The sequence below is a fragment of the Montipora capricornis genome, chromosome 7, assembly GCF_036669925.1.
Source record: "Montipora capricornis isolate CH-2021 chromosome 7, ASM3666992v2, whole genome shotgun sequence".
Classification (NCBI taxonomy): Eukaryota; Metazoa; Cnidaria; class Anthozoa; order Scleractinia; family Acroporidae; genus Montipora; species Montipora capricornis.
The window spans coordinates 11413682-11426574 of record NC_090889.1 but is presented as its reverse complement, the minus strand read 5'-3'; the positions used below and the strand labels follow the sequence as shown (position 1 = coordinate 11426574).

The 12893-nt window shown below is 45.8% G+C and overlaps 1 protein-coding gene, 1 non-coding gene and 1 pseudogene across 2 annotated transcripts; all 3 read left to right on the top strand.

Moving 5' to 3' along the window:
* The first annotated feature begins 7656 nt into the window (after window positions 1-7656).
* LOC138055612 (uncharacterized protein F54H12.2-like) lies at window positions 7657-9050 on the top strand. The gene is made up of 3 exons (XM_068901506.1): window positions 7657-7987; window positions 8093-8601; window positions 8667-9050. The coding sequence occupies exons 1-3, from the start codon at window positions 7657-7659 to the stop codon at window positions 9048-9050; spliced, it is 1224 nt and encodes a 407-aa protein (XP_068757607.1).
* Window positions 9051-10056: 1006 nt separating this feature from the next.
* On the top strand, window positions 10057-11026 carry LOC138055611 (uncharacterized; annotated as a pseudogene).
* Window positions 11027-12682: 1656 nt separating this feature from the next.
* On the top strand, window positions 12683-12756 carry Trnay-gua (transfer RNA tyrosine (anticodon GUA)). Its single transcript has one exon. It is a non-coding gene; the product is annotated as a tRNA-Tyr (tRNA).
* Window positions 12757-12893: the final 137 nt, after the last annotated feature.

Here is a 12893-nt window from a genome sequence, read left to right as displayed (position 1 = left end):
GAACGGATTTGAACATAATGCTGGTACTTCTGGGATTTTTAGAGGAGTCAAGAGAACGGAGAGACAAATCGGAAATCACTATAGTTGGTTCGTTAGTTATCCCCAGGAATGGATTGACTCTAGGTCGACTTGCTAACTTTTCGGGTAGGCCAATCAGACTGAGGGCAGATCTTCCTTTTGCTGAATATCATCCTGTTAGTAGAGGGGTTGGCCGTGTTGTTCCAATGGAACCAGATCCGGATTCAGCAGGAGCCTCTCGCCCATCTTGTTCTGTTATCGATAGACCAGGGCTTAAAGGGGAGCAGCTAAAACAGGATGAAAAGCGGAGGTCAGAGTTGCAACGTAACCTGAAAGGGACAACGACCAAACGGAGCAGTTTTTGTCTCTGGAATGGTGACGGAATATGAGGCTATCTTTTCGAAGGACAGTTCTGATTTAGGGACGTCTGGTCTCTTAGAACATGCAATTGACACGGGTGATTGCAAGCCAGTTAAGCAGCCTCCTCTTCGAGTACCACCAGTAGTTGTATGGGCTCATTCAGACCGGATTTGACAGGTAGTCATCAAATGACGTCATCAATCAAAAGACAAAAGAAGGGGGCGTGCATAAATTAGGGGCATGTTGGGGCATGACGCAATGTGTCGGTTTTAACCCTAACACGTGAAAGAAGGGGGCGTGCATAAATTAGGGGCAAGTTGGGGCATGACGCAATAACGGTTGTAACCCTAGCATAACCCTAACGCGTGAAACAAAAACACGCGCGTAACCCTAAATAATGTTTCGTAAGGTGCGCATAAAATAGTACTGTGTGTGCATATCATTTTTATCGGTATGTGACTAGCCTTGTTTGGAGAGAGAGCTCTTGCCTGCTCAGGAGTTGAACTATGAATAAGAGATCGCAGCAAAAGCAATCACAAGTACACCAGATGACCTCATCGGAAACCAATCAGAAACAACCATTACCTCATCGAGAGCCAATCAAAAGGCAAAGAGGTCATTTATGATTGGTTTCTAATGATGTCACTACCCCATCATACCTTGAGGGACAAACGTTTCGCTGTTATAAAAGCGTCGCTGTAGCTTACTTTTTTTCATGAGACTATATCATGTCTGAGAAGAAAGAACAAATCGTTCCAATTCGAAAACCCACTCGGCCATCCAAACCACCTACCAACAAGAAGCCAGAAGTCACACAAACATGCGGAGGAAACAACGCTATGACCATGGAGGAGATAAAGGAATTTCCACCCCCAGCCACACCCGCTGTGCAAGTCGTGGAGCAGACCTACCAAGAAGGGGAAGGATGGGAGCCCAACGAGCCCACCACTATTGAAGAACTCATGGGGCAGATCCCTGATGACGTGCCAATGGAAGTTGATACGACATGCCCTTTTCATAGTTGTTTGTTGGAGTACCGAACATCAGACAACGGTTTTAATTACGTGAAATGTCCAGAGTACCCCTGTGCCTTCATTGCAAGCCAACAAGAATTAAACCAGTACGTACAAGCCGTGGAGAAACAACGGCACCCTCAGCTTGTGATTAACATCGACAAAATGCATTCCGAATGGCCAAAGATGCTATGTTATTGCGATAAACCTTCCACTCTAAAACAGAGCAAATCTGAGAAGAACCCTGGCCGCATGTATTTCAGCTGTCGGAGCCGCACATGCCCCTACTTTCAATGGCTGAACACTCCCTGGAACCATAAGATTCTAGTCTTCACCTTAGAGAAACTGAATCCACCACCGCAACATCCTCGATACCCAAACTTTAAACCACGCCTGGTGGCTTACCAACCAAAGAAGAAACAGAACGTAGTACCATTTCGACATCACCCATACAAGCAGAAGGGAAGATCGTTCGAGAACACATACCAAGCGCCATCCGCCTTTCAAATGGCCTCTCGCATGGCCCAACGCCTATCTGATGGATGTTTTTCAAAGACCGCATGAACTGTGTTCAATATTGTAAAATAGTTTTTAATTGGTTCAATGTTACAATAAAAAGAGAATACAACCATATGATTGATGTAGTTGTCGTTGTGAGTGAGAGTGAACGAATGTCGAAACCGAGCGAGATCACAGTGATCACTGGAGGCACCGATGCCTGGGCCATACGGTGCGTGTTATGTGCATTCTCCCTTACAATCACCCTATCACCCGAGTGAATGAGAAAGGCTTGCGTCTCTGTGGCGGACATGATCCCAAACTTGTTCAGGCCTCAGCAGCCTCACATCCGGGGGATTTATCTCTTGATGTACCGCGCATAAACATGATCTGGTGTAACTCCCCGGAAGCGGATCTTGCCTGTCGAGCTGCCAATAAACGGTTACAGCGTACATATCATTCTTCCTCTTGTAAGTCAACGGGTTATTGCGGCGCAATTATTGGATTATAAAGAAAGCTGATACTGTGTACGCTTTTGGGAAATTTGCACAAAATAGTCAAGGATTAGAGTGTGTGGATGGTGGGACGGGGTGGGGCGTAGAGATGGCACGCCTGATGCATAAACCCTTGTATCTGTACTCGATGACGCATAATCGCTGGTTCGAGTATGATCGTGTTGAGGACAGGTTTGAAGCCTGCCTCGAACCTATTACGTCATTGATGGGTAAGACATGCGCCATCATCGGTACGCGAAACATGGAAGCTCATACAGACCCGTGGCGCAGTTTACAGAACATGTTTTCGAATCGTTGGGGAAAATAGAGTTCCAATGAAAAGCAAAATATACCTTCCTAAGATTGGTTCCTAATGATGTCATCGGTCCATCATACATTGAGGGACACAATGTTTGAAAAGCGTCCTTCTTGCTCACTGTTTTTTCATATTTCCTGAGGATGAGAAACGTTCATTTCTACAGTGAGGTTTCAAGAGCTCTTTTTAAAAAGAGAAAAAAGACACGGGACTGTCTTGAAAGAATTCCTAACACAAACCTGGTGGATGAAGACGAAGTTACATCGCGTTGCTCAGAGTTTCAAAGAAGGGTTCGAGTTCAAAAGCAGCAGTTACACGAGCGCCATCTCCAAAGAAAGAAATGTCGCCTTCCAATGCGAAAGGACATACTCGAAGCGTTCTGGAAAAGCTATGAAAATCATGTTAGGGAGCGTTATTCAAAGATTAATGGAGCAGAAGAATCTGATGCGTGTCTAAAAGCAACCATCTTATCGGTGAACAAAAATGATATTTTAAAACCGTGGCATGAAGAGTGTATGATAATGTTTCCCCCTGTAGAACAACACCATATGATACCCTTTAATGATCGATGGGTGCAAAGACAGTTAACGGAGAAATACAGCATTGAGAAGATGAAAGAAAGATTGATTGCTCGAAGCGTGTCATTGGATGGTCTCACTCAACCAATCAATGTCCAGATCACTGTGTAAAAAGAACTCACCGTTTCACAAAAACGATAGTTTACAGTGACAGAGATAGAAGCAGACCATGAATGACGCATTGAGTTTAGAGGAGGCCCGTAGGACAAGACAAATAAGGCATCGTCAAGCCTTTGACGTTGAACACGCATTGAGAGAAAAAGTCAAGGAATTGAAGTCTGTGGATGATTGTATGAAAGACAATGATATGCAAGGTCAACACCAAACAGTGCGGAACCTGGATAAGCGTCGCCTCCATCTCGAAAAGTCTATCATCAAACATACCATACGATGGGCTACCATCAAGGAAGAGGAGGAAATGGCGCAAAAACGCATACAGGAAGAAGGAGAGGAGGATATAAAGGAGATAGATAATCGCGTTTTGGAAATGAGACGAGAACTGAACGGTCTGAAACGTTTAAATCAGAGTTACCAAGCATTGTACGAGGCCAAATGTCGTGAAGTGATCCTGTGGCACTCGCGGTTGAGTGATGTGTTAGACTTGCTGTTGCGTGAACTGTGCATGGAAGAGAAAAACGAAGCCTATGTGGAAGGCACGCCCGAAGAGATTCTTTGCTGGAAACCGTGCAATTGTAATTTTGGGGGATGCAAGACTGTGCGTTACATTTTACAAGATAAATAAAATGTTGATGTAAAACTGTGAAGTTGTTAGTGTCATGAAACCGTCACCCTTAACGTACGAGTTCCCCGGAGAGCCTGGTAGTTTGGGCGGGGTCCAAGCTTTTGCCAAAGCACATGGGTTAAAAAGACGCGAGGCCCAAAACCTACTGCAAGGGGTCTTAAGCTACACGTTACACCGTCCCCGCCGAAAACGTTTCCCTACATTACCCACCTTAGTGTTTAACATCGATGAACAATGGGTTGCCGATTTGATTGAATTGCAAGGGTTAGCACGTTGGAACAAAGGGAACCGATACGCCTTAACGGTAGTAGATGTGTTGTCCAAATATGCTTGGGTCGAACCCTTGAAGAACAAGACAGGGGTAGCGGTCACACAGGCCATGCAAACCATCTTGACACGATCCGGGCGCACACCGCAAAAATTGCAGACAGATGCAGGCAAAGAATTTTACAATCGGACGTTCCAGACTTTGATGAAAACGAACGGTATTCATCATTTTAGCACGCATGGGGACGCTAAAGCAGCCCTAGCGGAACGGTTCAATCGCACCTTGAAAGAGAAACTGTACCGGTACTTGACAGCCAAGAACACGCGGGCATACTTACAGGTCTTACAGAGTATCGTGCAGGGATACAACGCTACCGTTCATCGGAGCATCGGCATAGCTCCAAAAGACGTAACGGGCGTCAACGAGGCCCAAGTATGGCACCGTCTATACGATAAACGATTGCTAGCTAAGAAAAAGAACAAGCAGACGCTTTTGGTAAAAGGGACACGGGTGCGTTTGAACAAGAAACATCGACCATTTGAAAAAGGGTATTTGCCGTGGTGGACAGAAGAGGTTTTTGTGATCCGGCGAGTCGTTCCAGGGATAGTACCCACCTACAAAGTACAAGAATGGGATGGGACTCCAGTGGAAGGTACATTTTACAGACAAGATTTGCAACCAGTTACCGTACCAGATGACGGACTGTCTCGCATAGAAAAGGTTTTACAACGCAAAGGAAATCAGGTCAAAGTGCGTTGGCAAGGATGGTCTGATAAATACGACAGTTGGATCGATGCAAAGACCATTCGCAAGTGGAAAGGGTGACAGAACTATGGGTGATTTCTACGTGACCTTACCGAGTGATCCGTCACCTGAATTTCCAGATAACTCACCATCCAGTTTTAAGGTCCGGTTGCCCCAGCGACTAACATTGCCGGGGCAGGGTTGGCGAGTTGCCTTGAGCAGTATGTCCGTGCCTGACACTCGTGTCAACCTCTACCATTTGGTACCAAAATACGATTTTCTGTTTTACACAACACTGATGAGATCTGGGGTTAGATCAGAGGGGCAAGTTAACATGATGAATATCGATCAATTCAAGTGGGTGGTGGATGGAGAAAGTTTCATGAAAACCTGTATTGATTTTCTCACCCAAATGCGCCTAAGGGATAACTTTCAAGGGAGTCATTTTGTGGACGACACGGGAAAACGTATCTACATAACCTTTCGGTGGATACAGCGAGGAAACGAGCAAGACTTGCTGATTGACAATACAAAGATCAAACTCGGTGGTGTAGACAACACTCCAGAAATTTGGTACCTTGGCTATCAAGATGGGATGGCTGACAGAAACAGGGGAGTTGGGCCATAACCTGTCTCGAGAGTATATAGATGACAAAGTGCCTGATCTGACAACTTCTGAGAAGTACCGAGATTTGCTGGATAAAGATGGAAATGGTGTGTTCTGGGCAATAGAAAAACACTGCCTTCGATTAAGCATGAGTTGTAATTGGCGTTTCACCAACCTGAACCATGCCTTTCGAATGGTGGTTGGGGAGCCTTCTCGCACCTTGCATGTGTACTGTAATGTAGCGCAGAGCACGATTGTGGGAGGAATGAAGACGGATTTATTGCGCGAAGTCTGGTACGAGAGACGAGGAAGAGGTGTGATGTATTTCGAACCCAAACACAAACAATTTCATCCAGTGCGCCAAAACACCTACGAAACATTGCAAGTGGACGTAGCTGAAACAAACGGGTCCTTGGTTGCATTTCCTAACAACAAATCTAACCGTACCTTGGTTACCCTGCATTTCATCCAAGATAAATAGAGCAGCCGTGAAGGAATCACCTTTAGTACGAAACGGTTAACATGCGAGGAGGAAGTCTGACTCGATACACACCCCCGCAAGTGGGAGATGGATTATGGAAAACTCTATTGGAGATAGGGGCTCCTGCTGTAGCAGAAGGGTTGCAGAGTTTGGCACAAGGTAAAGCGCTTGATGCGGCAGCAGGCACGGTTTTGCGAGCAGGAGTCAGCGGGTTGAAAAGAAAAGCCAGTCAATCGGTAAGATCTACGATGCAAAAAACAGCTAAACGAGCTAGGAATAACATCAAATCAAAGGTCCGTCAAACAACCAATCATGTGCGGGATGTTTTGGGTGTGTGATGTGGACCAATCAAAAAGCAAGAAAGGATTTGGACAACTTCATTCCCTGACAGTCATACACCATTTCATGTGCAGAGCACAAACACCTCCATCTAAAAGTACCTTCCATCATGTCTATTCACAAAGAAACCTCTCACACAGACCTCTGTGCAGAGAAACAAGAACCTCACGGCGCACCATTAAACCACACGGACCTATTAAAACCGTTGAATGCAGAGAGGAAAGAAACGATGCAGAAGACCGTCCGAGAACCGGTCAGAAAAGTGATGATTCTGCCAAAGATAAGTATCGGTGAAGTCAAGCAAGCAAGGAAAGATCCCGCGGCCGAAGTGAATGGAGACCCCCAAAATTTGAAACGGAAGATCTCAGTGCCCCAAAAGCCACGCACCCCTGCTCCAAAACGGAAATGCAACACACCTCGAAAGTTAACGGATGAATGTGAGCGATCAATGAACCTGCAAGAAGAAGGAACGAAAGAAGAGGAACACAGCAAACTCATTGCTCGCCTAGCACTAGCCAAACTGAAAGAGATGTTAAAAGATGAACGAAAAGCCGAACAGAAGCTTAGAAAGTTGACTGAACGCATGCTGGAGCATAATGACATATTAGGAGAATCCGTTTCAGACCAAGACAGTGTCGTTGTCATTTCCTCTTGTATAAAATGGTTTGAATAAAGCTTGTTCGTTTCAAATGATACAATGTGGTCTCTGTGTGTGTTGTTGTGCGATACTTGGCACTGTTGGCGATGGAGCCGCGAGGTGAGCTCCTTGCGTGCTTGTTGCCCTACAGAGCTCTTAGACACTATCGAGCAATGGCCATCAGAGGGTATTGTCCCACAAGACCTATGGGTCAGTTTGTCGCCCATCAATGTAGGGCGCGTGATTGTGTTCTTGCTATGGTTAAATCAGCGGCCTTCCCCACACCGTCAATGGGCCAATATATCAAGCCGTTCCCCCTTCCAAATGATCTCAGACTTACTAGACCACCAACACGGACTCCATCATGCCGCGATTAGTAGTCCGATCCATTCCTAGACGCGAACGGCGATTGCGGTGGTGGGGGCAGCGTGGTGGCTGGATTTCCAATCACGTGTCACCACCACCAACAACCATGGACTACGAGCTGTTCCGTCGGTGGACGAAAGAGATAAAACCCAGGCAACGTCGACGAACAATCCACAAACGACGTTGACCTTCGTCATGAGCAAGTCGTTGAATTTCTGGGCTTTACCAGCGCAAGATGTGGCTATTCAAGGATCTCGATGGGTGGGTTACTCCCCGCTCAACAATAGCAGTATTACCCCCTTGGAATTCACCATTTCCGAATTGGAAGATTTTGTCGATTTGAATCAAAGTTATTTAACCTTTGACATGAGACTACCTACCGGTGCGAACAATGATGGTTTGTATGCGGACGGGCAAGTCACGGCAGCTGAAGCAAATCAATCGGGAGACGATTACACCAAGTACGTTTACCTGGTAAATAATGTGGCGCACACCATGATCCAACAATTTGACATGCGGTTGAATGGTACGTTAATGACTAAACAGACGGGCATGTATGCCTACCGAGCCTTTGGTGAAACCTTGCTGAATTACACGCCAATTGAATGTTAAAAATTGCTGGCCCCACAAGGATGGGTGAATTATTTGAATGTGAATGCTTCCCTGCAAGCCACCAATGCTGTGAATGATGACCGCCCTGTTAACGCTGGTATGTTTGCTACTGGAGAGACGAATCCCTTGAAAGTGTTAACTTCCAAGTTTTTGGGGAACGGATGGGTGCGGCTGATCATGAAACCGCATTTGGAAGCTTTTCATACAGGAACCGTGTTAGTTCCTGGTATTGAAATCAAGCTGCGTATCACCTTTAACAGTCCCGAGTTCTTTTGCTTTGGTACAAGGATGGCGGGCAAAAAGTACCCAACCCTGGGTCCGAATGATATCCAAGCCAAATTTTATCTCTGTAGGCTGACCTTAAACCCTACCACTTACACTGCACTGACTAAACGAAGACATAACAAAGGCATGTGGGGTCGTTATCCTACCGTCTATATGGATGTCCGGACATTCACGTTTGATGGGGATAGTACCATGTTTAAGAAAACAGATCTGTTTCAAGGCCGCGTACCCGACCGTGTTATGGTAGGATTATTGGACAGTCGCGCCTACAACGGGAATTTAGATCATTACCCGTTTCCTTCCAAAAGTTTGGGGTGACCCGCATTCGTCAAATCATACGCGGTGAGGAATATCCCTACGAAACCTTGGAACTGAATCAGAATGATAACAAGAAAGATTTGTGGGGGTACCATCGCTTCCTGCAAGCCAGCGGTGCTCTGGGTAAACACCAAGAAAGTATGCTGAAACCGGGGGATTGGGGCCACACCAAGAATTGCACGCTGTACCTGTTTAATAATGTCGCAGGAGGAGATGCAGATAGCCCCTTGCGAAATCCGCAACAACAAGGCGATGTCACCCTGGAGATCAATTTTGGGGCTAATCCTGGTCAAAATCTGACGGTGGTGGTCTGGGGCGAATTTGAAAGCGTGATGGATATCAGTGGCACGGGCGTGGTGAATTACGACGTTTAAAATTCATACCTTTCTGTATTAAATACAACCACTTGCATTACTTGTGTAACAGTATCATCAATCACTGCTACAACAAGCATCGCTGGAACTAGTACCCTTGAGCGACCGACAGTTAACAGCATTGACAAAACGCGACCCTGTATTGAGGTGCGTGTTTTGGGGTGTATACCCTGAAGATCAATTACCACCACTCCGTCAAACCGCTGGGAGACAAATGCATAGGGCTATGATTGTCAACACAGACCCTAAAGGAGAACCTGGACGTCATAGGTTGGGTTTATGGACTTCGGGAGATACCTGCGAGATCCTCGACAGCTATGGCCTTCCTATGGATACGTACGGAGTACCTCATGTCTTGGAATGGATATGGCGCTATTTTCCCGTCATCCACCGCAACGAGCGAAGCTTACAAAGTTTGAACAGCCGCGCTTGCGGGCATTACGCTTTATTATTTCTACAAGCACGGTGTCGAGGCAAGAGCATGCATGAATTCATGGCTGATTTTTCTTTACATGATTTAGTAGCCAACGATCACCAAGCAGGCCATCGCATCCTAGTACAGTTACCCCCATCACTTCAAACAGATATCGTGGACGGTGTAGAAAATAGTCAGGCGTGTTGTTCTAGGCGCGAAGCTATGTATCATTGAAATAAAAGTTTCCAATTAAAAAAAAAAAATAAAATAAAACCGTCTCGTGGTCATTGTTCTTTTTAAAAGACCCCACTTTATAGAACTATATCATTTGACATCATGCCTGCAACACGAACACGTGGAAAACGTGCTCCTCGCCATAAAACACGGGTGACTCGAAAGAGGCGGCGAACCAAACCCCAGAAGGGAGGTATTTTTCCTTTACTCGCGTTAGCCCTTCCTGCATTGACCACCGTTGGTAAAGCAGCCGCCTTAGGGGGTGTAAGTGCCGCGGCAGGATACAGGATCAAAAAAGATTTGAATAAAAGACGGTGAAACCTGGGGAAGAGGATCAGATAAGGCTATAACTCAGCCATGACCGGAGAGAGAAGGCTTTTTTTCCGAACCCCCTGCAGTCTTTTAGTGACCGGTCCTTCGGGCTGTGGTAAGACCACCTTCACGCGGGAATTATTGAAACATGCTTCTCATTTCATGGACCCACCACCTCGAACCAAACACTATTGTTACGGAGCATGGCAACCTACATTTAAAAAGATGCAAAAGGAGGATGCAATACATTTTCACGAAGGCATTCCTAGTTTAGAGGAATTGGTTTGCACCGCAAGGTGGCGGGGTGTTAGTGTTGGATGATTTGATGGATGAAGGAGGAAGAGACAAGCGTGTGTTGGACCTATTCACAAAACATTCCCACCATCGAAACATTACCGTATTGTATTTGTGTCAAGATCTGTTTCCACCGGGCCCTTACACAAAGACCGTGTCGCGCAATGCGCATTACATAGTTTGTTTCAAGAATCCTCGGGATTGCACGGGGCTACGAGCTTTGGTGTATCAGGCATTTCCGACCGAGGTCAAAGGTGTTATGCAGATATTTCATCATGCTACAGAACACCCCTTTGGCTATTTAATGTTTGACTTACACCCAGCCACTTCAGATGACCGCCGTCTGTGGACGAACCTCTTACCTTCGCAAGGGTACCTGCACGTGTTTGTACCTCCCCGTTTACGTAGACAATTTACATTCCTACGACAGCTAGCTAAAGAAGCGCGTCATTTACAGCGTCAAGATCTTTTACGTCACGCCAACGCTGATCAAATCAATGCTGTCAGCGAAGTCATTTTGAATTCTTTGAAAGGGAGAGTACCCTTATCGCCAACCACGGTACGCGCATGGCGTCCTCAAAAACAGACTTTGCGAACCCTGGCTCACTGCAAAACTTCCTTAAAAAGGCGACGCGACTTGATGAATCAGAAAGGCGCTGGCTTTTGGCGGGGACTGAACAATGCTTTAGATGGTTGCTGTGTTCACCGTTGTTCATCATGATCGAGTTTGTATTCCGCCCCACCTTCTTTGAAGCTCTAAATGTGAGATCTTTGATAAACCGTTGTCGCGCGTGGATACGACAGAGAGCTAATGACTTTCGTCAAGCACTGAACGAGGAATTGTTTTGCAGCATTGCACAATCTCATTGAAGCGTATCAAGAAGCAAGGCGGTGGAAACTACTAGCTGTGGGGTTGCAACTTAAAATACAAACGTTACAGGACGAAAGAGAGCTCTCTAGTAAAAAGGTACAGACCTTGGAGCGCGACCTAAGCGTGTTGAGATATAATTTGATGTGCGAAGCCTGTAGACATTATTGGGACACACTCAACGACGGAGGAACGTTTGAAGTCTCGTGCTTAGAGTGTAAACAGTTATTCATTTCGCCACCCCAAAAACGATGAGTACTTTTCGAGAGTATGTCATGGTTCCTGCGGACGAAATGTCGCGATTGACCGATGAATACAAAGGGCGTTTGACCGAGAACATGCGATTGACTAAAGCGGCTCGTTTGGCAGCTGAAAAACACTTATTGTTGGACTCTAACATGCCAAGCGGTTTGAAAGAAGCTCGTGTCAAACAAGTGTCGCGTCCATTAAATCGATTAATCAAAAAGATTCGAGGGGGGCCTCCAGTAGCAGCCCCACTGCCTGAAGGAGAAGAAGAAGATGACAAAACAGATGCTATGGTTGAAGGACCCACAGCCACACTGGTGCGGAGTTTGCTTAAAAAAGCGCATCGCAAGAAAGGTGCTACCATAACGCCAGATAACGCCGCGGAGACACCACATCGTCCCGCCTTACCGCCCAAACCCAAACGCGTGCGTTTACAAGTACCGTCCTTGTCCTTGGAGGAACAAAGAGAAGCTCCCCTCCCCTTTGCTGAAGTTTTGGGATCATCCCCAGGGAGTACATCCAAAGAAAAAGCTTAGATTATTGTAAATAAACTCAAACGCCAACAGCGTAAGAAAGCGGCTACGGAAGTAGAACGTTTGAAATCTTTACCACGGTGGGAAGCATTTGACCAGGGACGTCGAACCCGACGCAAACTTGATGGGAAGGACTACTAAAAAACGAAAAGCCCCAGCACGCAGATCGCTTCGGCGCAAACGCCCACAACGTGGAGAAGGATTAGACATTCAAAAATGGTTGGGGAAGACTGGGATTGAATTTCATTGGCCGGGATATCAATACATGGGGCCTGGAACACATTTGAAGAAACGGTTAACGCGCGGGGATCCAGGTATCAATCGATTGGATAAGATTGCCAAGCAGCACGATATTGAGTACGCCAGAGCTAAGAATTTGCGTGACAAATGGAAAGCCGATGACAAGATGATTGCCGCCATCAGCCGTTTGCCGGGCAAGAAAACTTGGACGGAAGCTATTGTTAAACGGATCATGCAAGCTAAGCGCAAACTCAAATTGTGAAAAAAAAAAACTGTAATGTTGTTTGTTCATGATACTCTTATGTACAAGCGGGAACGTGTCGACGGTCCTAGTGACTAGTCGGTCCCTTTGTTTTTTTTTCAATAAAAAAACTTGAAAAAGTGAAACCTGTGATTGAGTGAATCTCTTATAGCCTATGCTCATTTAAAAATCATGATGAAAGATAGCCTTATTTACACCAAGGAACGTGTGCTGTCACTCGCTAAGTTGCCGCCCATAGCTCAATCGGTTAGAGCGTTGGGCTGTAAATCCGAAGGTTGTTGGTTCAAATCCAACTGGGTGGACAATTTTTTTTTTTTTCCAGTGAAACAAATTAAGAGAGCCTTGTGATAGCAATTTTTTCAATGAAAATCATTTTTTTAAAAAAAAAACTGTAAGCGCCTTTGAAATGTTGCTTTTGAATTCCTAAAGAGCCTACATA